At 46.5% G+C, this 27,870-nt stretch overlaps 1 protein-coding gene across 4 annotated transcripts in view; it reads left to right on the top strand.

The window, feature by feature from the left end:
* Positions 1 to 27,870, top strand: part of LOC311133706 (calcium-dependent secretion activator 1) — a gene marked incomplete at its 5' end in the record, with an annotated part of 153,962 nt that overhangs the window by 74,777 nt on the left and 51,315 nt on the right. For all 4 annotated transcript variants that reach the window (XM_084167243.1, XM_084167241.1, XM_084167242.1 and 1 more), the window contains 4 exons: positions 11,039 to 11,119; positions 11,744 to 11,977; positions 20,350 to 20,471; positions 27,189 to 27,300. In XM_084167243.1, coding sequence (XP_084023369.1) covers positions 11,039 to 11,119; positions 11,744 to 11,977; positions 20,350 to 20,471; positions 27,189 to 27,300 — 549 coding nt within the window. The remainder of the gene's footprint in view (positions 1 to 11,038; positions 11,120 to 11,743; positions 11,978 to 20,349; positions 20,472 to 27,188; positions 27,301 to 27,870) is intronic.

Below are 27,870 nucleotides of genomic sequence, written 5' to 3'. Positions count from 1 at the left end.
CTCCCCTCCCCATCACCCCACCTCACCCATCCCCGTCACCTCTCCCATCACCCCTCCCTCCCCTCCCCATCACCCCACCTCACCCATCCCCGTCACCTCTCCCATCACACCTCCCTTTCTAACGACACCCATCCTGTCACCCCTCCCTCCCCTCCCCATCACCCCACCTCACCCATCCCCGTCACCTCTCCCATCACACCTCCCTTTCTAACTACACCCATCCTGTCACACCTTCCCATCACCCCTTCTCGTCATCCCTCACCGTCCTATGTGTGTGTGTGTGTGTCTGTCCACATGTGTTGTGCTGGTGGGCTGGTGACAGCAGTGACCTTTAGGCTGGGCTGATTAGATGGAGATTGGGTGGGGGTGGGGGGGCTGTGTAGGGGCTCTGGGGCTCCATGAGGGGTGTCAGATCGCCCCCTCATAGACGTGTCCCAAGGCACCCCCCAACGTGTTGCAGACCAGACCACCTCTGTGACTGACACTCTCAGGGGGGTGATGAGGGGGCAGTGAAGGTCACTGACGCTTGTCATCTTTGCCTCCAACCCCAATAACACATAACCCCTGTAAATCACTCACTACCCATATAGCTGATCTACCATATGTCAGTTCTACCAAAGAAATACAGTTCATACAGCCTTCAGAACTACAAACAACATCAGAGCCTGCAATTTATAAAGCAGATTAATTTACTTCTAAGGTTTATTGAAGTAAACGAATTAAAGAAAAATGCCCTTGGATTTTTCATTGTGCTCGTATTCAGGGAATTAAAATTGTCTTTGTTTCTGGATGTCTAGACTAGAGGACAGATGTGACCAAGTCCTTGTGTTGTCAGGATGCAGTCAGACAAGGACAGCTATCTACACAAGCTGCTTTATTGCTGGCATTTCCAGGGAGGCGTGGCCTTCTCTCCATCCCTCTGTGACTGTGACAGTTCTGCTTGGATTGCACCATGTCGTCCAGTCAGAGGTCGCTAGCTTTAGCCTCACATACCAGTACCACACACATACACACACACACGTACAGATGCACACGCACAGATACACACACACCACACAGACACTTACACACCACACACACACGCACATGCACACAGACACACAAACACACACAGAGACACCACACACACACCACACACACACCAGTCCCTCAGAGCCCCACAGTTCATCATGGCACACTCAGATGGACAGGCAGCATGCAGCCAGTGTCAGGGAAAACACTTAATCCAACCACTCCAACACACACACACACACACACACACACACAGAGAGACATAAACACACACACACACTCTCCCTCAGTAATGGCTCTGCATTGCCTGGGTAAATCCTGGGTAAATTCCATGATGTCAGTCTGAGAAATGTATTTAATCCTAATAGGCAGTGTGTATGATGCTCTGAAAGGCTGAAGCCCTGACAGTGCAAAGGCAGAGCAGAACATCTGGTGGAAAAGTTATGATTATGTGGTCTACTAACCAGGAACTCTGTGAATACATCCCAAATGGCACCCTATTCCCTATACAGTGCACTACTTCCCAATAGGCCCTGGTCAAAAGTAGTGCACTATAAATGGAATAGGGTGCCATTTGGGACGTAAGTCTGTGAAAAACAGCAGGCAGGGTGGGTGGCTGCACAGTGGCCCAAACACTCTAAACATACACTACTGTACTGTACACTGACATCTTAGCAGCTCATGCCAATATCTTCTATTTACTATACCGTTCAAAAGTTTGGGGTCACTTAGAAATGTCATTTTTTTCGAAAGAAAAGCAATTTTTTTGACCATTAAAATAACATCAAATTGATCAGAAATGCAGTGTAGACATAGTTAATGTTGTAAATGGCTATTGTAGCTGGAAATTGCAGATTTTTCATGGAATATCTACAGAGGTTACAGAGGCCCATTATCAGCAACTATTAGTCCTGTGTTCCAATGGTATGCTAATCCAAGTTGATCATTTTAAAAGGCTAATTGATCATTAGAAAACCCTTTTGCAATTATGTTAGCACAGCTGAAAACTGTTGTGCTGATTAAAGAAGCAATAAAACTGGCCTTCTTGAGACTAGTTGAGTATCTGGAGCATCAAACTAGACAATGTAATGTATTTGTCCTCTTGCTCAGTTGTGCACCGGGGCCTCCCACTCCTCTTTCTATTCTGGTTAGAGCCAGTTTGCGCTGTTCTGTGAAGGGAGTAGTACACAGCGTTGTACGAGATCTTCAGTTTCTTGGTAATTTCTCGCATGGAATAGCCTTAATTTATCAGAACAAGAATAGACTGACGAGTTTCAGAAGAAAGTTATTTGTTTCTGGCCATTTTGAGCCTGTAATCGAACCCACTATTGCTGATGCTCCAGATACTCAACTAGTCTCAAAAAGGCCAGTTTTATTGCTTCTTTAATCAGCACAACAGTTTTCAGCTGTGCTAACATAATTGCAAAAGGGTTTTCTAATGATCAATTAGCCTTTTAAAATGATAAACCTGGATTAGCAAACACAACGTGCCATTGGAACACAGGACTGATGGTTGCTGATAATGGGCCTCTGTACGCCTATGTAGATATTCCATAAAAAATCAGCCGTTTCCATCTACAATAGCCATTTACAACATTAACAATGTCTACACTGTATTTCTAATCAATTTTATGTTATTTTAATGGACAAAAAAATTGCTTTTCTTTCAAAAACAAGGACATTTCTAAGTGACCCCAAACTTTTGAACAGTAGTATATATGGAGAAGGAATACAGACTGTAATACTGGTAAGAGGATGAAGATAAAGAGGATGCATTAACGAAACACTTCATCATATTAAACATCGGACATCCCTAGTATAGTAGTTGAATTGAATGCAGAATCCCAATTATTGTAGTTATTGCTTCTTTTTTACTGGCGTTAAGATTGTGGGGATCTTATAAACTAGATGGCCAGACCTCATCCAGAGAGTGGCTGTGCTGTATTTTCCTTTTCAATCTGTTGAGAGGACTGCTCCATGCTGGTTCCTCGATGATTTAAGTGAAATCCATCATTTACATTTGAGTCATTTAGCAGATGCTCTTATCCAGAGCGACTTACAGTTAGTGAGTGCATAATTTTTTTTCATACGGGTCCCCGTGGGAATCGAGCCCACAACCCTGGCGTTGCAAGCGCCATGCTCTACCAACTGAGCTACATGGGACATCAGTGTACTTAAAGCTGTCTTCCCCTTTTCGCTCTCTCTCCCTCTCCCTCTGATCTCTGTGTTTCCCCATACTCTCTCTCTCCCTCTGTCCCTCTCTATATCTCTCTCCCCCCCTTCTCTACCCCCTCTCTCTCTCCCTTCTCTCTCTCGGTCCTTCTCTCCCTCTCTCTCTTCCTTCTCTTTCTCTCTCTCCAGCCCCCCCATCTTCCTTCACTCCATCTCAGTTCAGCAGCTTTCACTTAAAGCCCCCCTCCCTTCCTTTTGTAGCAGCCACACAGTAGTAGCAGCTCATTCTCTCTTTAAGTGGATTGCTGGAAGGAGCAGGGAATCAATACAGTAAAGCCTCAGAGACACACTGGGCCTGTTAATGTATTAGGAGTAGGTGACATACGGGACAGAGAGCAGGGGTGAGGAGAGAAGAGAAGAGGAGGGGAGAGGAAGGGAGAGGAGAGGAGGGAGGGGAGGGGAGGGGAGGGGAGGGGAAGAGAGGGGATGGGGAGAGAGGAGAGGAGAGGAGAGGAGAGGAGAGGAGAGGAGAGGAGAGGAGAGGAGAGGAGAGGAGAGGAGAGGAGAGGAGAGGAGAGGAGAGGAGAGGAGAGGAGAGGAGAGGAGAGGAGAGGAGAGGAGGGAGGGGAGGGGAGGGGAGGGGAAGAGAGGGGATGGGGAGAGAGGAGAGGAGAGGAGAGGAGAGGAGAGGAGAGGAGAGGAGAGGAGAGGAGAGGAGAGGAGAGGAGAGGAGAGGAGAGGAGAGGAGAGGAGAGGAGAGGGGAGGGGAGGGGAGGGGAGGGGAGGGGAGGGGAGAGGAGAGGAGAGGAGAGGAGAGGAGAGGAGAGGAGAGGAGAGGAGAGGAGAGGAGAGGAGAGGAGAGGAGAGGAGAGGAGAGGAGAGGAGAGGAGAGGTCAACATTAGCCATGTCTCAGCATCAGAAGACTGACTGAGGGCTTCTAGACCCCTACCAGACATCACATCAGTAGGCCCACTCAGCAGGGGTGGCCATGCTGGAGCTTCTCCTGCCTGGACAACCCAAACAACCCTTATTCTCTCTAACATCCATGATGGAACATCACTCACAATGCGCTACATAAAAAAGGTGCTGTCTAGAACCTAAATAGCTGTCCTCATAGAAGAACCATTTGAAGAACCCTTTTTGGTTCCAGGTAGAACCCTTTTGTTTCCAAGTAGAACAGTTTTAGGTTCCATGTAGAACCCTTTCCACAGAGGGCTCTACATGGAATCCAAAAGGGTTCCACCTGAACCAAAAAGGGTTGTACCTAGAACCAAAATGATTCTCCTATGGGGACAGCCGAAAAACCCTTTTGGAACCCTTTTTTTCTAAGAGTGTGGCGTGGCTGTAATTCTACAGTAGAAATAACATCTGAAAAAGTCCACAATAGCCCTATACATCCCTATAACTCTACAGTTAATATACTAGAACATAAAAAAATACCACAATAGCCCTATCCTCTACTGCTCTGTCCTCCACCTCTACCGCTTAACATGCAATACTTTCCACCATGTGCAAGACCAAGCCAGTCCCAGTTTCATTTATCCTAACATGTTTAAGGGCTTTATTTTGCCCCTCTCTCTCTCTCTCTCTCTCTCTCTCTCTCTCTCTCTCTCTCTCTCTCTCTCTCTCTCTCTCTCTCTCTCTCTCTCTCTCTCTCTCTCTCTCTCTCTGTCTGTCTGTCTGTCGGTCGGTCGGTCGGTCGGTCGGTCTGTCTGTCTGTCTGTCTGTCTGTCTGTCTGTCTGTCTGTCTGTCTGTCTGTCTGTCTGTCTGTCTGTCTGTCTGTCTGTCTGTCTGTCTGTCTGTCTGTCTGTCTGTCTGTCTGTCTGTCTGTCGGTCGGTCGGTCGGTCGGTCGGTCGGTCGGTCGGTCGGTCGGTCGGTCTGTCTGTCTGTCTGTCCGTCCGTCCGTCCGTCCGTCCGTCCGTCCGTCCGTCCGTCCGTCCGTCCGTCCGTCCGTCCGTCCGTCCGTCCGTCCGTCTGTAAGGTCCCTGTCTGCAGGGTGTGTGCTGTGGGCTCTGCTGTGTCCTCAGTAAGGCGGACAAACAGACTGACACAGTCAGGGTCATCACAGCGGGTGGCAGTGAGTCACAGCATCAATGTTGCTGAAAGATGAACAATGCTGCTTTTGCCAGGGAGAGAGAGGGGAGGAGGGGAGAGAGAGAGGGCAGAGGGGGCAGGAGAGAAGAGGGGGGTAGAGGCAGAGGCAGAGAGAGAGAGAGAGAGAGAGAGAGAGATTCCTTGGGAATGGGGAGAAACAGTATATGTCTTCATTCATTATTGATGTGAGGGAGCCTGTGAATTCCTCTGCTTTTCATTACTCTGGGGCAGAAAACTAGGCAAACAGACGCTAGGCTTCTCTCTCGGCCCTCCTTCAGACAGCCTCTATCTATTTAACCAGAACCAAACCACGCTAGCTCCCACACAGGAACCAAATAGCGACTTTAACATTATTCTAAACACCAAGGTAATCTCTAGGTGACTGCCCTTGAAGTCAGAGTTCTCTTACAGACTAATGTAGATTTGTTTCTGAATCACTGTGTTTATCATTGATTGAGTTTGTGTAGACAGAAATCTCTCTCATCTCACCAAATACCTCTGGTCTTAGTTACTTCGGCAATGAAAACAGACTCAGAAAAGGTGAGTGAACCCTCTTGTTACCTACCCAATAAGAATCCCTTAATTACTTAACAAGGCCAAGGTGACTGTTCTGATGGTCTCTATGGCCACGACAGCAGAGCTTACTCAAGTTATTGAAAAAAATAATGTTGTTTTGATCATAGAAATATAATCTAGAATTGATATATATCTATTTCAATGCTTTTTATTCTGTCTATGGTGTCAGTCTGTCACGGACGTTGAAGGACGGGTCAGACCAAGGCGCAGCGTGAAATGCATACATGTTTATTATAAAGATAAACACACAAACAAAAACAACAAAACAACGTAACGTGAAGTCCTCAGGCTAAACACAAATACAAGCCTCTACACGGAATCCCACAACTAATGATTGCAAACAGGCTGCCTAAGTATGATCCCCAATCAGAGACAACGAGCGACAGCTGTCTCTGATTGGGAATCACACCCAGCCAAACATAGAAATACAACACCTAGAAAGTAAACATAGAAATAACAACACAGATCTCCACACCCTGACTCAACATACAAGAGTCCCATAAGTCAGGGTGACACAGTCAGTAGAAAGTAGTCTAACAGCTGCATGAACAAAGAGATGGTTTACTCATAGAATTACAGACCAATTGACTAGAATGGGAATTGTTATTCTAGCAATTCTATTTCTATTGGTTTTAGTCACTGTATAAGATCAAGACAATGCCATGTCTTAGTCACCACCACCATCAGTGTCTGTTAGGAGCCTTGGATGCCTGGGTCACGTGATCAGGTTGTTGTGAGCCTGCCTGAGGTCAATCTTGAGTGATTCAGTTAGCCCCCGGCCTCTGTAATCTAAATCTAGTTACACAACACCATTCCCCTCTCCTGTAGTTGCACACACACACATGTGCACATACGCAGGCACGCACACACACACACACGCACACACACTAGTTATAACACCATTCCTCTCTTGTGGTTACATGCAAACATTTTCCTCCCTTCACTCTATAGCGGTAACATTACAGAGCTGGGGTTTGGCACAACACAACCGCTCAGCAGCATCACACACTATGACAACCCACCATGGTAATAGTAACATGACACTGCCATTAAGCCACCTGTTTTGTCAACAGGGCTGGTTTAGCCTACTTGTCTTCACATAAAGAGGAAGGTCCTCCTCTATGCCCTCTGCACATGTTCTCTGTAAGTAGAGTGCAGGCAGCAGTGTGTAGTAGCTAGCAGCCCTCCCTGTACATCACTAGAAACTTGTTCTCTGGAGCGTGATAGCTGCTCCGTGTGGATGTGCATCAGCGCTGCAGGGTGGTGGTCCGGTTCAGCTTTGTGGCAGTACTGTGGAGCCCTTGAAGGCTGTGTGTGTGTATGTGTGTGTATGTGTGTGTGTATGTGTGTGTGTGTGTGTGTGTGTGTATGTGTGTGTGTGTGCATGACTATGTGTGAGTGAGCGGGTGAAGGCACACTGCATGTGTGACAGGACTGGAAGTGACTGCTCTACAGGGCCAACCTGGCTAAGACATCACGTTGCTGCGGACTCTGTGTGGGCGGGCTGGAAGGTAGACATGTCACAATGCTACAGCACACACAGAGCTATGACAGGATCCTAGAAGAGGGACAGGCCAGTATATAGGGTAGAGGGAGAAAGAGAGAGAGCGAGAGAAGAGAGAGAGAAAGAGAGAGAGAGAGAGAGGGAGAGCGAGAGAGAGATACTCTTCTTGGGAATGGGGAGGCATTGGTACTTGCTTATAGCGCCACAATACATTAATCTACAGGGGACCTCAAACTAAAGGCCAGTATGGCTGGGCCTCAAGAAAGATGCTCATTTAGGGAGGCATTTCTTTTTACAGACTATGCCATAGACTATAACTCTATACCATAACTCCTTAGAGCTTCTAGATGTCCTTCAAAGAGGTATATATATTCTATAGGATGATGTCATCCATAGGGGAAGTCAGTGCAGGCCTATAAATCAGGCCAATGCATGTAGCTATTTATGTATTTATTTTATTTTATTTAACCTTTATTTAACTAGGCAAGTCAGTCAGTTAAGAACACATTCTTATTTACAATGACGGCCTATCTATTGTGTCTAGGACATTACACACTTTACTTTAAGTCTGTTTTATTCTCTCCACCTACAAATCAAAGAAATGGAGCCTCACACACTCTGGAAAGAATATCAAAAACATCAACCAGATATTAGGTTGATGTTTTTCCTTATTTTCAGGGAGTGTGGACCTCCATTATAGTGATTTAAAGAGTTACTTGCAGAAGTACCATATGTGCACACACGCACACGCACACGCACACATGCACATACACATACACACACACTGTTTAGCCACATGTGCTCTAGGGCTATTCATATTTATGAATGACTCTCTCTACCTACAAAGGAAAATAGAACAAAAAAACTTATTGGGTACTTCTTTTTATCAGTCAAGTCAACACAGAGGTCAATTCCATTTCTATTCAGTCAATTCAGGAAGTCAATTTAAATTTAGACTCAATTGAAATGGAAATCACCCCAACCCTGGTGTACGGTAGGCCTACATGCAGTCTTAGTACTTATTTACAAATGGATCCAACGACTGATCAGGGAGATATAGTATCAATTATTAGAGCTATGCTCTCTCTGCCTACATAGAAACCTATGGCCGGTTTTCCAGATTCTCCATTGAAAGAGATTTTTCGTCCATGACTAGGGTTAATCTGTCTGGGAAACTGGCCCTTCAAGTAAAGTCAGCCTTACAGTGAGGGAAAAAAGTATTTGATCCCCTGCTGATTTTGTTTGTTTGCCCACTGACAAAGACATGATCAGTCTATAATTTTAATGGAAGGTTTATTTGAACAGTGAGAGACAGAATAACAACAACAAAAATCCAGAAAAACGCATGTCAAAAATGTTATGAATTGATTTGCATTTTAATGAGGGAAATAAGTATTTGACCCCTCTGCAAAACATGACTTAGTACTTGGTGGCAAAACCCTTGTTGGCAATCACAGAGGTCAGACGTTTGTTGTAGTTGGCCACCAGGTTTGCACACATCTCAGTAGGGATTTTGTTCCACTCCTCTTTGCAGATCTTCTCCAAGTCATTAAGGTTTCGAGGCTGACGTTTGGCAACTCAAACCTTCAGCTCCCTCCACAGATTTCCTATGGGATTAAGGTCTGGAGACTGGCTAGGCCACTCCAGGACCTTAATGTGCTTCTTCTTGAGCCACTCCTTTGTTGCCTTGGCCGTGTGTTTTGGGTCATTGTCATGCTGGAATACCCATCCACGACCCATTTTCAATGCCCTGGCTGAGGGAAGGAGGTTCTCACCCAAGATTTGATGGTACATGGCCCCGTCCATCGTCCCTTTGATGCGGTGAAGTTGTCCTGTCCCAAAGCATAATGTTTCCACCTCCATATTTGACGGTGGGGATGGTGTTCTTGGGGTCATAGGCAGCATTCCTCCTCCTCCAAACACGGCGAGTTGAGTTGATGCCAAAGAGCTAGATTTTGGTCTCATCTGACCACAACACTTTCACCCAGTTCTCCTCTGAATCATTCAGATGTTCATTGGCAAACTTCAGACGGACCTGTATATGTGCTTTCTTGAGCAGGGGGACCTTGCGGGCGCTGCAGGATTTCAGTCCTTCACGGCGTAGTGTGCTACCAATTGTTTTCTTGGTGACTATGGTCCCAGCTGCCTTGAGATCATTGACAAGATCCTCCTGTGTAGTTCTGGGATGATTCCTCACCGTTCTCATGATCGTTGCAACTCCACGAGGTGAGATCTTGCATGGAGCCCCAGACCGAGGGAGATTGACAGTTATTTTGTGTTTCTTCCATTTGCGAATAATCGCACCAACTGTTGTCACCTTCTCACCAAGCTGTTTGGCGATGGTCTTGTAGCCCATTCCAGCCTTGTGTAGGTCTACAATCTTGTCCCTGACATCCTTAGAGAGCTCTTTGGTCTTGGCCATGGTGGAGAGTTTGGAATCTGATTGATTGATTGCTTCTGTGGACAGGTGTCTTTTATACAGGTAACAAGCTGAGATTAGGAGCACTCCCTTTAAGAGTGTGCTCCTAATCTCAGCTCGTTACCTGTATAAAAAACACCTGGGAACCCGAAATCTTTCTGATTGAGAGGGGGTCAAATACTTATTTCCCTCATTAAAATGCAAATCAATTTATAACATTTTTGACATGCGTTTTTCTGGATTTTTTTGTTGTTATTCTGTCTCTCACTGTTCGAATAAACCTACCATTAAAATTATAGACGGATAATTTCTTTGTCAGTGGGCAAACGTTAAAAATCAGCAGGGGATCAAATACTTTTTTCCCTCACTGTATATCCTTGTTTTTGTCAGTCGTCAACAACACAGTATTTATTGACTCAGTGTGAATCCAATCACCCATCCTGAGATCAAAAGAGATAAATCATCAACATGGGAGGTTGGTGTTGACCTTTAACCCTGTGACCCAATCCTGTTGGGGGTAATCTAGGAACATAATGGAGAATGTATTGATTACCCAGCTCAGTGGTAATGTCCTCCTGGGCCCATGGGGTGTGTCCCAATGATCACCCCTTTCTCCTGCCCTCGTTTAATACTTCCCACAAAAATCTAAAATAATTGAATTAGTGGAGGCATGGGTTTATGGGAGTTTTCACCATATTTCTTATAACAGTCATTTCCTTTCAAAACAGTGAAGGGAAGGTAAAAAGTGCACTCTATGGGAGTAAGGAGAGATAATTGGGACATAGCCAGTATTCACAAAGAGTGCTGATCTACTGTAGCATCAGTTTTGTCTTTTAGATCTTGAGTACAGATACATGGACAGGGAGGACTTGCTCCTAAATCAGTACCTCTACCCTGAGACACTTTATGAATACAGATTCTGGTCTTATTCCATGTACAATCATAATGGAGATTGTATTAACTATTACCATGTGGTGATGGGTGATGTGATGCCTATAGGCTTACATAGCTCCAAGGTCATAGATATCCATGACTACACCTGGGTACCAGTGAGACCATCACAGGCTGATTAATCTATCTCGTTGGCCCGTTTTCCTGTTGTACTGAAGAAGGCACAGTTGGGGTCAAAACGTTGCCTGATTAAACCAACACTTGAGAACATAATTATGCTCTCTAATCCAGTTCCTGAGACATGTTTATTTTTAAGTATGTGCGCACAACACTTTTTCCTGTTTCTTCTGTGTTTGACCCTCCTCTAGCTGGACAACCTGGACGAGCAGGCTGCTCAGATCAGACGGGAGCTGGATGGACGCCTGCAGATGGCCGATCAGATTGCCAGGGTGAGTCTGATAGCCTACAGATGTAGGATCTTAATTTGAGCCAGTTTGCTACAGCAGGAAAATAATCCTGCAGCAACAGGAACTGTGAATTATTATGTGGATTATAATGAGTGGACATTATTGTAGGGGTTGATAACATTTTTCTTAAGGGAAAATCAAGTTTGAAATTTCTAAGTGGAAATTACAAACTTCAGAAGCCTTTTTAATACACTACAGGTAAAAAATGTCCTGCAACAGGGTGATCAAATTAAGATCCTACAGCTGTATACACAAGGCAGTAGAACAACATAAAAATTGGTAAAATTGTGTTGAGCCACATAAAAACCTCAGTTTGTAGCCTAAGCATCAAAATGGCTTCACTATGCGAGTTCCCCAAGAGCTTTACTCTTCTAGAAACAGCTTTACAGCACAGTGAATGTACTGTAGGCTACATACAGTATCTGGTAATCTATTGAATGACAAGCATTCACATTAGTGTTGACAATTTTGATTAATTTTATTAGTAAAGTGTCTTTCCTCTTCAGGATGACCAGTCAACATGGTCACAAAAGCTGACTTGAAAAATAGTAAAAACACTTTTGGTACAACATAATTGTTGGTCTGATTTTTTTTTCTTTTTCAAAGGGTGGCAAATTCCCCAAGTTTGTGTCAAAGGAGATGGAGCACATGTACATAGAGGAGCTAAAGGCATCGGTGAACCAGCTGATGGCCAACCTGGAGAGCATGCCGGTGTCCAAGGGAGGAGAGTTCAAACTGCAGAAGCTGAAGAAAGGACACAACACCTCCATCATGGACATGGGCCAGGAAGACGAGAACACACTGTCTAAGTCCGACGTGGTGCTCTCCTTCACTCTGGAAGTAGGAGCCCTAATCCTGTCTAACCCTACCCTTAGCCCTGACCATAACCCTAACCCTAACCAAGTACAAGTCTGATGTAATGCTCTCCTTCACTCTGGAGATACTAACCCTAGCCCTAATCCTGTCTAGGAAGGATACGACCTCAGCATTTTAGCATTATGACAGAATATCCAAAAAGTGTTACCATTCACCTGCCTCTGTCGTTATAAACAGGATAAGTAATCAAAAACATGATCAGCCTATTTATTTACTATGGCTATGTGTTCTGTGGCAAGGAAAACACTGTTTATATTGAAGTCTGTGGTGGTGGTGGTGATAATATATCGATTTTTACCTCAGCTGGCCCTTTGGTAAACTAGATCTGATCTGCACTTTCATGGGTTTATTGATTATTTTAGAACATGAATACATTCCATGCCAAAGTCCCAGAGTGTGTTTGCTTATGCTTTAGTTTTCTTCTATCTTGATAGATGTATATAAATCTAGACCAGGGCCCGTATTCACATAGCGTCTCCGAGTTGGAGTGCTGAATGATCTAGGATCAGGTCCTCCCTCTTATTACTTATGATTTAAAATGCAAAACTGATCCTAGATCAGCGCTCAAACTCTGAGGCGCTTGTGAATATATACCCAGTGTAGATTGCAAACAGATGGCCCTCCAGCCATATAGAAAGAGAATTTAAAAAATAGATGAACACAGGAGGAGTCAAATCACAGATGTAGTGAATGTAGTGAAACAAAATAATACCTCCATTTTTTATTTCATAGCAAACTTCATAATAACTCATTATAGTAACTCCGGTTATGATGAACGATCTAAGAGAATACAGTATACTCAGAAGAGCTATTTCTGTTCCCCTAGCTACTTAAGGAGAAGGAAGTGTAATTCTAGCATGGGCAGCTTAACACCACTCCCTCCCCAGCCTGGTCTCATAGACTAGATGTAACATGGTAAATGTAAATCCTGGACCCTCAAATTAGTATGATATGTTACGTTTGGTATGTTACATAAGACAGAAGGTTGCTTAAGGCAAAAATGAAAGTAGGGTGGTTGGTCGGGGTGGATGGGTAGCTGTATAATGTGAACGTCTAACAACCCAAAGGTTGCGTGTTCAAATCTCATCACCTAGCCACCTAGCTCACGTTAGCCACAACAAATTGCAATTGCAAACATCCACAAATTAATACATACCATACGAAACGTAACATATCATAATAATGGAGTATCTCGGTGTCTTGTTTTGTATGCCTTGTACAAAATAATAAAATGCAGGACGACAGGATATTTATAAACGTAGCTCTTTATTAACTAGCTATAACTGGCATGTTCATGTGTCTCTGGCCAGGATCATCTTTAGAATGACCTCACCACCTGGGTGGTCTTAACCAATCATAGCACAGTATGATATGGCAGTAGAATGCATCCAATTACAATTCAGTATGCTGACACATATGAATATTACATCCCCCTTCTTTTAAAAAAAGAAAAAAATACGTAGAACAACAAAGCGTTTCTTTTGAATACATGCTCTGTAGTTTGAACTCGAGGTAAGTAACCATTTAAACTGCACCAACTGCATCAACATAACAGACTGAAACAATGATTCAGCATACTGTTACTTTTATAACAAATATTTCTCAGCAACTCAGCTTTTCACTGTAGCAATGACATCTCAACATATCAAACAAATACAATACCAAAGCATTTCAAGTTAACTTTCAATAACAAGTTTACAGTCCGGAACTCTTTTAGGGCAGCGATCCGCCTACACCCTTTGACATTTCACAGGTCTAGGACAGCTCTAGGCTTGACCTCTCTTCCTGACCTTGTGTGATATGAAGCTGAGCATGCTTCTGTGTCAGTCAACAGTTCTTGTGGTGTTGCAGGTAAGTATGGTGTATGTTGTGTTGTGTCTGTGTTTAGTCCATCCCGTTCTCTTTCAGGGGAACAGTTCATCTCGTCAGTGTGTTGTTATTTTGTGTTCAGTAGGTGACGACGATTGCGGCGGTACACCGCTCCTTCTGCGGTGCGAACGTGATATGAACGTTCAGTGTCAGCTGGTTGGATGACGACTGCTGGGTTCCAGTAGCCATGCTCCTGGATTCTAACTGACTCTCCGTCGTTCAGGGGTGGCAGTGGTCTGGCTGACCTGTCGTAGTATCGCTTTTGCTGTTGTTGCCTCTGTGCACGTTTTGCATGCATTTCCTTGTAGCTGACGACCTCAGGTTGCAGCTGCTGGTTGGTGCTGGGAAGGATTGAGCGAAGTCTGCGGCTCATCAACAGCTGGGCTGGTGATTTGAAGTTGTCAACTGGAGTGTTGCGGTATTCAAGGAGACTGAGGTAGGGGTCTCTCTTGTTTGCTTTTGCTTTGTCCATGAGTGATTTAGCGATCTGCACAGATTTTTCAGCAAGGCCATTACTTTGAGGGTAATGTGGGCTTGTGGTGACGTGTGTGAACTCCCATGCTTTTGTGAAGGATTCAAACTAATTTGATTTGTAACAGGGCCCATTGTCAGATATTAAAGTCTCTACAATGCCATGCCTGGCAAAGGCTGCTTTCAGCTTGTGTATCACAGCTCCAGATGTGGTGCTGTGAAGCTTGTCAAGTTCGAAGTACCTGCTGTGGTAGTCCACTGTTATAATGTAGTCCTCGTTGTTCCACGTGAACAGATCGGTTGCCACGACCTGCCAGGTCTGGGATACGGTGAGGTAACATTGGCTCTTTGGTGTTCGAGGGGCGTCGTTCAAGACAGGTGGGGCATTTACCAACCATGTCCTCTATTTGTTTGCACATTCCGGGCCAGAACAAAATGTCCCGTGCTCTCTGTTTGCACTTTTCCATGCCCATGTGTCCAGCATGGATCTTTGTCAAAATCTCTTCTCTGAGACTGGTAGGAATGATGATTTTCTCTCCTTTGAAAATGATTCCGTTGATCTGTGATAGTTCGTCACGATGGTTCCAGAACTCTGAGACGCTCTGAGGGCATTTTCTCCTCTCCTCAGGCCATCCTGACTGTATGACTTTCCTCAGCTGTGTGAGTTGTGTGTCTTTTTCTGTTTCTGCTCGGATCTCCTTCAGTTTTGTGTCACTAACTGGTAAGTTGCTGTACACAGTGTGCACCTGCATGTCCATGCCTTCACTGAGGCTGGAGAGTGTGTCTGCGACAGGGATGTCTTTGCCTGGACGGTGAGTGATTGTGAAGTCGTATTTTTGTAGTTGAAGGATCATTTTCTGTAGCCTTGGCGGGGCTGCGGCTAACGGTTTCCTCATGATTGACTCGAGGGGCTTGTTGTCTGATTCCACAATGACTTGTCGTCCATAGACATACTGATGGAAACGCTTACATCCGAACAGAATGGCGTACAGCTCCTTTTCGATTTGAGCGTAGTTGATTTCACAGTCTGTGAGAGATTTGGAAGCGTAGCCGATGGGTTTTCCTTCTTGCAGTAGCACTGCCCCTAGTCCATACTTCGACGCGTCCACCTGGAGTCTGAGCTCTTTGTTGGGGTCGTAGTAGGCAAGGATTGGTCCTGGTTCTCTCGTGATCAAGTCTTTCACTTTCTGGAAAGCGATGTTGTGTTGGTTGTCCCAGAGGAACTCACTGGACTGCTTTAGCAGCTGACACAGGGGTGCATTAGCATTGGAGAGGCTGGGTGCGAACTTGGCTAAGTAGTTAACCATGCCAAGCACTGTTTCCAGCTCTGTGCGGTTCTTTGGTGGCTCCATTTCCTTTATGGCTGAGATCTTCTGCGGATCTGGCTTGATTCCAATCGCTGTGAGAAGATGTCCGAAGTAGCTGACCTCTGTAGCGCCGACTGTGCTCTTCTCGGGGTTGAGCCGGACTCCTCTCTCGCGGGACCTTTGCAGCATCGCGCTGAGGTTTCTGTCGTGTTCCTCTTTGGTTCGTCCATAGACAAGGATGTCGTCCACAATTGCCACGACTCCGTCGAGGCCTTCGTACACCTCGTCGATCTTTCGCTGAAACTCGTCTTGGGCTGAGATAATCCCAAAAGGCAGGCGACGGAACCTGTAGCGTCCAAATGGTGTGTTGAACGTTGTGAGCTTAGATTACTCTTCTGTGAGCTTGATAGCCCAGTAGCCTGATCTGGCGTCCATGACACTGAAGTAGCGTGCGCCCGCTAGCTTGTGTGTGATGCCATCTAGCGTCGGTAAGGGGTAATGGGGGCGTTTGATAGCCTTGTTCAAGTCTCTTGGGTCGAGACATACTCTGAGCTTGCCTGTGCGTGGTTTCTCCACCTCCACTAACGCGTTGACCCAATCCGTCGGTTCTGTAACCTTGGTGACGATGTCAGATTGCTCCATGCTCTCCAACTCTTTCTTCAGACGGGCGCGGAGAGCAAGTGGAATCTTTCTCGGTGGGTAGACCACAGGGGTTGCGTCTGGGTCAAGGTGAATGGTACATTCTCCTGGGAATAGTCCTATTCCTGTAAAAACATCAGCAAACTCCTCCATGACATTCTCTATCTCTACTGGTGCTGTCACTGATAACACTAGCTTGATAAGGTCCATGTCTAAACATGCTTTAAGACCTAGCACTGCAGGTGCTCGAGTGTTAACAACGTAAAAGTCCAACATCATGTCCCTTTCCTTGTATTTGCATTTGAGAGTGCATGTGCCTTTTACTGGGAGCTGTTCACCACCATAACCAGTCAGTCTGCGCGTGGTGGGCTGTAGCTCACACTCAGATGTCAAGCTTCTGTACTTACTCAGAGGAATAATGTTTACTTGTGCACCAGTGTCTAGTTTGAATTTTAGCTCTGTGCCTTGTCTTCCTATCTCAATATCAGCAAAGGCTTGCTCTGTCTCTGATATCTGACTTTTCTGTGTCACTGAATCAATAAACAGTTCATCAGCATTTGACTCTTTGATTGACATTTCAGCTTCACTCACTGTATGTACTGTTTTTCCACGGTAAACTCTGCACACTTTTGCAAAGTGATTCCATTTTCCACATTTAGTACACTGTTTGCCTTTAGCTGGGCAATTCCCCTGTTCGCCATGCACTTTGTATCCACAATATCCACATGTTTTGGGGCGTTTGGAGTCTGTGTCGCTCTGTTTTGGAGTTCTGTCTGTCTCCGTTCTGAAACATGCTCTCTGGGCACTGGAGGTGTGCTTTAATGTCTGCCTGACTGCGTGCACTGCTTGTTCACGTGATGCGCTCATGCTGCCGCCTGAAATGGTTTTCATCTGAACCTGTGCTAGCTTGTGAGATCTGGCTATGTCGATAGCTTTGTCCAGCGTTAACTCTGATCCAATATTCAAAAGTTTCTCTCTCACTCGCGGTGAGTGTATTCCAAATACAATACGGTCCCTGACCATCTCATCCTTGTTTGCATAATCACAGTCTTTCACAAGCAGACGCAGCTCAGTGACAAACTGTTCAAACGATTCGCTAGCGCCTTGTACTTTCTCATGGAATTTGTACCTAGCGAAAATTGTATTGGTCTTTGGCACAACATATGCTTCAAAACGATCGTAGTATGTTTTCAGTACCTTTGATTCAGCCTCGGTAAGTGTCCATGTGTTGTAAATGTCTCTCCCTTTTTCACCGATCCAGAGGAGCAGGTAGCTGCACTTTTCCTCTTCTCCTCTTTCCTTCAGAGGACCCGTGAACATCAGCTCCACATGCTGTTTGAACTTACGCCATGCATCGGGTAGATTTGTAGACCCCCAATCCATTCGAGGTGAAGGAACTCCAGCAAAATCCATCTTTTAGTCCTTTTACTCTGACACCATGTCTTGTTTTGTATGCCTTGTACAAAATAATAAAATGCAGGACGACAGGATATTTATAAACGTAGCTCTTTATTAACTAGCTATAACTGGCATGTTCATGTGTCTCTGGCCAGGATCATCTTTAGAATGACCTCACCACCTGGGTGGTCTTAACCAATCATAGCACAGTATGATATGACAGTAGAATGCATCCAATTACAATTCAGTATGCTGACACATATGAATATTACACTCGGATTTACATTTACTATGTTACGTCTACCCCTGAGTCCAGGTTGCCCTCCCAGCAGTTGATTGTGGTGTAGAGCAGAGAAGATGCAGTGATTATGGTGCTAGAACTGAAACTACTGCTTTATAAATTGGAGAGGCTGGCCAGATTTGTAGCTTCTGTCATGGAATTTAGTGATGGGTTTTTTAATTATCATGCGTTTTACTTTGCTTGAGTAGGCCTCAGTGTTAGCATATTTTTCTCAGTCGGTGTGTAGTGCACCTTAATTGGGAAGGACGGGCTTGTGGTAATGGCTGGAGCTGAGTCAGTGGAATGGTATCAAATACATCAAACTCATGGTTTCAAAGTGTTTAATGCCATTCCGTTCGCTCCGTTCCAGCCATTATTATGAGCCGTCCTCTCCTCAGCAGCCTCCATTGGTGTAGGGTAGTTTAAGATATACTATAAATGTTTTTGACCAATAGAGCTTAGGGCGATAATGAGTTTTAGAGTAATGATTGTTAATGGGTTTTTATGAGGTTATGCTGTATGCATTTACCTATGTGGGTTTCTGCCTTGGATCAACAAGGTCAAGGTGACTGTTGTAGTTGTGTAAAGGGCACCATAGACATTTACGGGTCATGGTTCATGGCTTTACAGGGTGAGTGCTGGGGCCCGTTCAGGAATGTGCAATGTAACAGCACGCTCAGATATAAATATATTGTCTAGACCAGATACAGTATGGTTGTCTTTCATGTACAGTCGTGGTCAAAAGTTTTGAGAATGACACAAATACTAATTTTCACAAAGTCTGCTGCCTCAGTTTTGATGAAGGCAATTTGCATATACTCCAGAATGTCATGAAGAGTGATCAGATGAATTGCAATTAATTGCAAAGTCCCTCTTTGCCATGAAAATGAACTTAATCCCCCAAAAACATTTCCACTGCATTTCAGCCCTGCCACAAAATTACCAGCTGCCATCATGTCAGTGATTCTCTCGTTAACACAGGTGAGCGTGTTGATGAGGACAAGGCTGGAGATCACTCGGTCATGCTGATTGAGTTAGAATAACAGACTGGAAGCTTTAAAAGGAGGGTGGTGCTTGGAATCATTGTTCTTCCTCTGTTAACCATGGTTACCTGCAAGGAAACACGTGCCGTCATCATTGCTTTGCACAAAAAGGGCTTCACAGGCAAGGATATTGCTGCTAGTAAGATTGCACCTAAATCAACCATTTATCGGATCATCAAGAACTTCAAGGAGAGAGGTTCAATTGTTGTGAAGAAGGCGTCAGGGCACCCAAGAAAGTCCAGCAAGCACTTGGACCGTCTCCTAAAGTTGATTCAGCTGCGGGATCAGGGCACCACCAGTGCAGAGCTTGCTCAGGAATGGCAGCAGGCAGGTGTAAGTGCATCTGCACGTACAGTGAGGCGAAGACTTTTGGAGGATGGCCTGGTGTCAAGAAGGGCAGCAAAAAAGCCACTTCTCTCCAGGAAAAACATCAGGGACAGACTGATATTCTGCAAAAGGTACAGGGTCATTTTCTCTGATGAATCCACTTTCCGATTGTTTGGAGCATCTGGAAAACACCTTGTCCGGAGAAGACAAGGTGAGCGCTACCATCAGTCCTATGTCATGCCAATAGTAAAGCATCCTGAGACCATTCATGTGTGGGGTTGCGTCTCAGCCAAGGGAGTGGGCTCACTCACAATTTTGCCTAAGAACACAGCCATGAATAAAGAATGGTACCAACACATCCTTCGAGAGCAACTTCTCCCAACCATCCAAGAACAGTTTGGTGACGACCAATGCCTTTTCCAGCATGATGGAGCACCTTGCCATAAGGCATAGTGATAACGAAGTGGCTCGGGGAACAAAACATCGAAATGTTGGGTCCATGGCCAGGAAACGCCCCAGACCTCAATCCCATTGAGAACTTGTGGTCGATCCTCAAGAGGCGGGTGGACAAACAAAAACTCACAAATTCTGACAAACTCCAAGCATTGATTATGCAAGAATGGGCTGCCATCAGTCAGGATGTGGCCCAGAAGTTAATTGACAGCATGCCAGGGCGGATTGCAGTCTTGAAAAAGAAGGATCAACACTGCAAATATTTACTCTTTGCATAAACATAATGTAATTGTCAATAAAAGCCTTTGACACTTATGGAATGCTTGTAATTATACTTCAGTATACCATAGTAACATCTGACAAAAATATCTCATAAGACTGAAGCAGCGAACTTTGTGAAGACCAATACTTGTGTCATTCTCAAAACTTTTGACCACGACTGTAGCATAGAGAGTTATGTCAGCTCTATATTGAATACATTTCTGCTACATTGTGAACCTTACCGAATACACCTGTGGTTTCACAACATGCTGTGTGTGTGCCCTCCAGGTGGTGATCATGGAGGTGGTGGGCCTGAAGTCTCTGGCTCCTAACAGGATCGTATACTGCACCATGGAGGTGGAGGGAGGGGAGAAACTGCAGACAGACCAGGCCGAGGCCTCCAAGCCAACGTAAGACCCCACTATCTCTCTGTCTCTGTCTCTCTCTGACGCTCTCGCTCTCGCTCTCTCTCTGTCTCTACCTCTCCCCCTCTCTCTTTCTCTCTGCCTCTCTCACCTCAACCCTTAACCTGGCTGTGCTCAACATCCACTTACTTATGTATTCTCTTGGTATCTGAATGCAGGCACCTTCAAGGTGTGAAAGAAGGCTCACAGTGTAATCCTCCATTTAGAACAGTCTGTCTCCATGGGAATTAGAGGGAGGTCAGATGATGAGTGCAATCTCAGGTTATGAGCATATCAAAAAGGTTCTCCTTTGAACACCTCACATTCACCTACGGGTGTAACCATATAGATACATACTGAAACTTTATCTAAGGGTGCAACACCTTAAGTTGGTTCAGGTTCATCATGGTTACAGCCTTTCGTCATCCCTGCCTCAATGTTGAAAGTTGTGATGATGATGATGAGGATGATGATGATGAAGGTAAATGTGTCGATCGTGAGCATGTCTCCTGTAATGAAGGACGCAGTCTGTAATGGTACAGTGTGTCTGTGAAGACAGCCTCTCTGTCACGCCCTGGCTCTGGGACTCTTGTATGTTGAGCCAGGGTGTTAGTTTCTTTGTGTAGTGTCTATGTTTCGTTTTCTATGTTCTGTTCTAGGTTATGTGTTTCTATGTTGGCCGGGGTGGTTCTCAATCAGAGGCAACGAGAATCAGCTGTTGCTTGTTGTCTCTGATTGGGATCATACTTAGGCAGCCTGTTGTGCACTTGTGTTTTGTGGGATCTTGTTCCGTGTTGGTTTGTGTTCATGACCAAGGACTTCACGTTTCGTTTTGTTGTTTTGTAGTTTGTATCGTGTTGCTAGTACACTAATAAAGGGATGTACGCATATCACGCTGCGCCTTGGTCCACTCTTTGTGACGATCGTGACAGAAGATCACACCAAAACAGGACCAAGCAGCATGCCCAGGAGCAGACAGCCTGGACTTGGGAGGAGATCTTGGACGGGCAGGGGTCCTGGACTTGGGAGGAAATCCAGGCCGGTATGGATCGCCGTCCGTGGGAGGAGAAGGTGGAGGCGCGCCATAGAGAGGAGCAGCGGCGCCAACCGGGCCGACGTCGGACACGCAAGAGGCAACCCCAAGACATTTTTAGGGGGGGGCACACGGCATGGACGACGGGGCTGCTGGAGGCAGCTACAGGGCGAGTTTGGGGATTAGGAGAGGAGGCCACCGGGTTTGGGGGGCTGGAAGGGAGGTTGGCGGAGCCTAGAGTTAGAGCAGAGCCAACTCCCCGTACTCAGGCTAGGCAGCGTGAGACTGGGCAGGTTCCGAGGTATGCGGAGCTGCGTACTGTGCCGCGAGTGGTCCGGCACAGTCCGGTACGTCCTGTGCGAGCACCACGCACGTGTCTTGCTAAGGTGGGCATGCAGCCAGGACGGAGTGTGCCGGCTCAACGCTCGTGGCCTCCAGTACCCCTCCTCGGTCCCGGATATCCTGCGCCAGTGTCACGTGCTGTAGTGCCAGTGCGAGTACACAGCCCTGTACGTCCTGTGCTGATGCCTCACACAGAGTGTGTAAAAATAGGCATTCAGCCAGGACGGGTTGTGTCAGCTCTTCGCTCCAGACCTCCAGTCCGTCTCCACAGCCCGGTCCGGCCTGGTCCTGCCCCACGCACCAAGCCAATGGTGCGCGTCGCCAGCCCGGCCCGGCCTGTTCCTGCTCCCCGCACCAAGCCTGTGGTGCGCGTCGCCAGCCCGGCCCGGCCTGTTCCTGCTCCCCGCACCAAGCCTGTGGTGCGCGTCGCCAGCCCGGCCTGGCCCGTTCCTGCTCCCCGCACCAAACCAATGGTGCGCGTCGCCAGCCCGGCCCGGCCTGTTCCTGCTCCCCGCACCAAGCCAGTGGTGCGCTTTGTCAGCCCGGTCCGGCCCATTCCTGCTCCCCGCACCAAGCCAATGGTGCACGTCGTCAGCCCGGCCCGGCCTGTTCCTGCTCCCCGCACCAAGCCTGTGGTGCGCGTCGCCAACCCGGTCCGGCCTGTTCCTGCTCCCCGCACCAAGCCTGTGGTGCGCGTCGCCAGCCCGGTCCGGCCCGTCCCTGCTCCCCGCACCAAGCCTGTGGTGCGCGTCGTCAGTCCGGCACAGCCCGTGCCTGTTTCACTGGTGCCTGGTCAGGTACCGGTCAGCTGCTCCACACCGGAGCCTAAGCAATTCGCTCCACCGATGTCCAGTCCAGCTCCAGCCAGCGGGGCCAGACCTGACCAGGGGCGCTACGGGAGGGTTGTTAGAGGGTGGTGGTCACGCCCGGAGCCGGATCCGCCTCCGAGGCGGAATGCCCACCCGGCCCCTTCCCTGTTGGGTTTATGTGGACTGCGACCGCCCCTTTGGGGGGGGGGTACTGTCACGCCCTGGCTCTGGGACTCTTGTATGTTGAGCCAGGGTGTTAGTTTCTTTGTGTAGTGTCTATGTTTCGTTTTCTATGTTCTGTTCTAGGTTATGTGTTTCTATGTTGGCCGGGGTGGTTCTCAATCAGAGGCAACGAGAATCAGCTGTTGCTTGTTGTCTCTGATTGGGAACCATACTTAGGCAGCCTGTTGTGCACTTGTGTTTTGTGGGATCTTGTTCCGTGTTGGTTTGTGTTCATGACCGAGGACTTCACGTTTCGTTTTGTTGTTTTGTAGTTTGTATCGTGTTGCTAGTACACTAATAAAGAGATGTACGCATATCACGCTGCACCTTGGTCCACTCTTTGTGACGATCGTGACACTCTCTCTCCTGTGATGTGATGTTGAGATATTTCAGGGACTCATCCTTTTTCTTTCCTTCTCTGACACTGATTCAGGTGCCATTTTATAATGAGAGGTAGATTAAAGAAAAGGGGGGAGAGAGAGAGAGAGAGAGAGAGAGAGAGAGAGAGAGAGAGATGAAGAGAGAGGAGAGAGAGACAGAGAGAGGAGAGAGAGAGAGATGAAGAGAGGGGAGAGAGAGAGAGAGAGAGAGAGAGAGAGAGAGAGATGAAGAGAGAGGAGAGAGAGACAGAGAGAGGAGAGAGAGAGAGATTAAGAGAGAGGAGAGAGAGAGAGAGAGAGATGAAGAGAGGAGAGAGAGAGATGAATGAAGGACAGACAAGGAAAGAGAAAGTGACGGGTGACAGTCAAAGAGGTAGAGAAAGGGGAGAGGGGCAGAAAGGAGAAAGAATGAGAGCAGGGGAGAGAAGTGGAAAGAGAAAATAGAGAGGTAGAGAGGGAAAGGGAGAGGAGAGAGTGAAAGAGAGAGAGAAAAGGAGAGAGAGGGGGAAGATGGAGGGAGAGGGGGAGATGGAGGGAGAGAGAGGGGGAGATGGAGGGAGAAAGAGGGGGAGATAGAGGGGGAGATGGAGGGAGAGAGAGGGGAGATGAAGGGAGAGAGAGGGGGAGATGGAGGGAGAGAGAGGGGGAGATGGAGGGAGAAAGAGGGGGAGAAGAAGGGAGAGGGGGGGTGGAGGGAGAGAGAGGGGGAGATGAGGAAGAGGGAGGGGGAGATGAAGGGAGAGAGAGCGGGAGATAGAGGGAGAGAGAGGGGGAGATGGAGGGAGAGAGAGGAAGAGATGGAGGGAGAGAGAGGGGGAGATAGAGGGGGAGATGGAGGGAGAGGGAGGGGGAGATGAGGGAGAGAGGGGGGAGATGGAGGGAGAGAGGGGGAGATGGAGGGAGAGAGAGGGGGAGATGGAGGAAGAGAGAGGGGGAGATGAAGGAAGAGAGAGGGGGAGATGGAGGTAGAGAGAGGGTGGGATGGAGGGAGAGAGAGGGTGGGTGGGATGGATGGAGAGAGAGGGGGAGATGGAGGGAGAGAGAGGGGTAGAGCAGCCTCTGTGTGAGCTCTTACTGGAGTGCAGCCAGGCAGGGAGAGGCTGATTAGGACACAGCATCTCAATGGAGCAGGAGAGAGTCCCCGTCCAGCACTCCTGGAAATGGAAAGCATCATGTGCTGCTAGCTAGCTGTCTGCTTATCCATCGCATACACCATCACACACACACACACTGCACACAGGCTGCAAACACACACACACACACACACACACACACACACACACACAGACACTGCACACAGGCTACACATACACACTGTACACACTGCACACACACTGCACACACCGTGCACGCAAAGACTTACAAACATGCATGCAAACAGGAGCACACAAAGCACACAGGTACACATACACATGCATGCCCACATATGCACACACACACGTTGTTTGTACGCTAAAACAACAGAAAACATGCACACAACACATACACAAAGCTCATGTAATTCACCAAGCATGGATTGACTAGGGCATAATGGGTGAGCCATACACAGCCACTGTGTATCCTAGCAATCTGCAGCGACATATACATGCTATACTTATGGGCAAACACTGACACAGCCTTTAACTGGACAAGCATCAACTATCCCCATTTGAATATACACGATGCACACTGATGCAAGGTCAAATATAAACCACAATAATGAAATCCATGTGTGAAGACTAGAGAATGATCGATAGGTGATGGGGTTGATATAGTACAGGGTTGAGGGAGCAGCATAAGCACCAGTGACTGTTTAGTCCTTCTTTGTATTGACGTGAGACCTACTCCAAGCCACTCAGCCCAGACATGAATGAGACAGTAATATATATGCTGCACAGTAGGAGTATCGACCTTGGTGTTGCTGCTTCCATCTACAAGGTGCCCTTCATGTTCTTCTAATGGCCTCTGTAGCCTACCACACATACCGCAGCAGCTGCCTCCAAACACACACACACACACATGCACACATACACACTCACACACACTCATAGACACGTACAGATGTAGGATCTTAATTTGATCACCCTGTTGCAGGAGAACTCTCCTGAAATGCAGGATATTTTAAACTTGTGGTGTATTTGAGGTTTAAAAAGGCTTCTGAAGTTTGTAATTTCCACTAAGAAACATTTGATTAACCCCTACAAAAATGTCCATTAAATATAATCCACATAATAATTAATAATTTACTTTTGCTGAATAATTATTTTCCTGCTGTAGCAAATTAAGATCCTGCATCTGTATCCTGACTGATCTAGGGATCTGGTGTCATTTTGTTGAACAAATGATCTTTCTGCTCCATGAAGATATTACAGTACTGCTCTTGTTGTTAAATCCATATTCATATTTATGTTCAATAAATTATCAATACAAGTAGAAAAAAGGGGACAATGTGAAACAGTTCCATGTGAGATGAGACACCACTGCCCCTGATATCACCCTGGTGGTGCTGAGTGGTAGTGTCAGAGAGGAGGAGGAGGTGGAGCGAGTGACACTGTGTTGCTGTGTTCATGCACCGTTTCCCCTGTCCCCTGCTGTGTCTCCATTTGTCATATTGTTACTCACAGATGCAGCTCACGTAGAGGGACACTCACAACAGGAGGACAAACGGCACACACAGACACTCACACGCGCAGGCACACACGCACACACACACACAGCCTCAGACTGCTGGCTCTGTCTCATTGATGATGATATCACCTGTCATCCCATCATGATTAAAGACACAATAACCCCTATGAAAATGTTAGTATATATCTCTTTGTGAATGTGCACATGTGCACGTGTGTATGTGCATGCATGAGTGTGCATGTGTATGTGTTTGTCTCTGTGTCGTGGTAGTTCTCCCTCAGGCTGGTAGTGATCCCTGCGTGGTGCGGTCGGTGGCCAGTCTCACTCCATCTCTCCTCTGTAATAAATGGAGATGTTGCTGCTGCACAGTGTGCATTTCATATCAACCTCTCCCTCTCCTCCACGCAGCCCACTCTCCGCAGGTTCAGTCTCAGTCTGTCTCATAATTGAGCAGTAAACTGCTTACTCAGAGTCAGGCCTAACTTATTGTTTTTTATTTTCCCCTTTGGTTTTCTAGTAGTTCTTTTCTAAGCACCTCTCACTCCTTCTGAGAGCACAGATATCGAGAGGATGAGAGAAAAAGAGATGCAGACAGAGAGAGAGAGAGAGAGAGAGAGGTACCTATTACCTATTGGGGGAAATACCACAGTGTCAAGATTTGTGACCTGTTGCCACAAGAAAAGGACAACCAGTGAAGAACAAACACCATTGTAAATAAAACCCATATTTATGTTTATTTATTTTCCCTTTTGTACTTCAACTATTTGCACATCGTTACAACACTGTATATAGCCATAATATGACATTTGAAATGTCTCTATTCCTTTGGAACTTTTGTGAGTGTGATGTTTACTGTTCATTTTTTATTGTTTATTCCACATTCTATTTCACTTCCTTTGGCAATGTAAGCATATGTTAACCCATGCCAATAAAGCCCTTTGAATTGAATGACATTGCATTGAATTGAATTGAATTGAGAGAGAGAGTAAGAGAGTGAGAAAGTGAGAGAGAAAGGGGAAGGGGAAGGAGAAGGAGATGGAGTTATTTTAGTGGATCTTGTGCAATACCTCTGGGCCAGGCAGATGTTAAGTAAGGCTGGGATTCAATCCAGTTCAATTATGTTCACTGTAAAGACTGCGAATGTCGGCTAAAACAGAAATCCCCTTCCAAATGAAATTGCAGTGCAGGTTGTTTATCTGCGTTAGTTTGAATCCTGGCCTACATCTACAGCCCTGTGGATGTTGCAGTTGCTTCCATGTCTTGAGTGCTGTGTCATGCAGAATGTAGTGAAGGTATCATGCTTCTGAAGTGTGTGTATTTTGTGTTTCAGCTGGGGGACCCAGGGAGACTTCACCACCACACACCCCCTCCCTGCCGTCAAGGTGAAACTGTTTACAGAAAGCACTGGAGTGCTGGCCCTGGAGGATAAAGAGCTGGGCAGGGTAACACGCTCTACAGCTCTCTCTCTCTCTCTCTCTCTCGCTCTCGCTCTCGCTCTCGCTCTCTCTCTCTCTCTCTCTCTCTCTCTCTCTCTCTCTCTCTCTCTCTCTCTCTCTCTCTCTCTTGCGCTCTCTCTTTCTACAGTCTCTCTCTACAGACTCTTTCTACAGTCTCTCTCTCTCTACATACTCTCTCTACAGTCTCTCTCTCTCTACAGTCTCTCTCTACAGCCTCTCTCTCTCTACAGTCTCTCTCTACAGTCTCTCTCTCTCTACAGTCTCTCTCTCTCTACAGTCTCTCTCTACAGTCTCTCTCTCTCTACAGACTCTCTCTACAGTCTCTCTCTACAGTCTCTCTCTACAGTCTCTCTCTCTCTACAGTCTCTCTCTCTATAGTCTCTCTCTCTCTACAGTCTCTCTCTACAGTCTCTCTCTCTCTACAGTCTCTCTCTACAGTCTCTCTCTCTACAGACTCTCTCTACAGTCTCTCTCTACAGTCTCTCTCTCTCTACAGTCTCTCTCTCTCTACAGACTCTCTACAGACTCTCTCTACAGTCTCTCTCTACAGTCTCT

The sequence above is a fragment of the Coregonus lavaretus genome (genome assembly GCF_964263955.1).
Source record: "Coregonus lavaretus genome assembly, chromosome: 8".
NCBI lineage: Eukaryota > Metazoa > Chordata > Actinopteri > Salmoniformes > Salmonidae > Coregonus > Coregonus lavaretus.
Note: the sequence above shows the minus strand (reverse complement) of the source record. Positions and strands in the feature narration are given on the sequence as shown.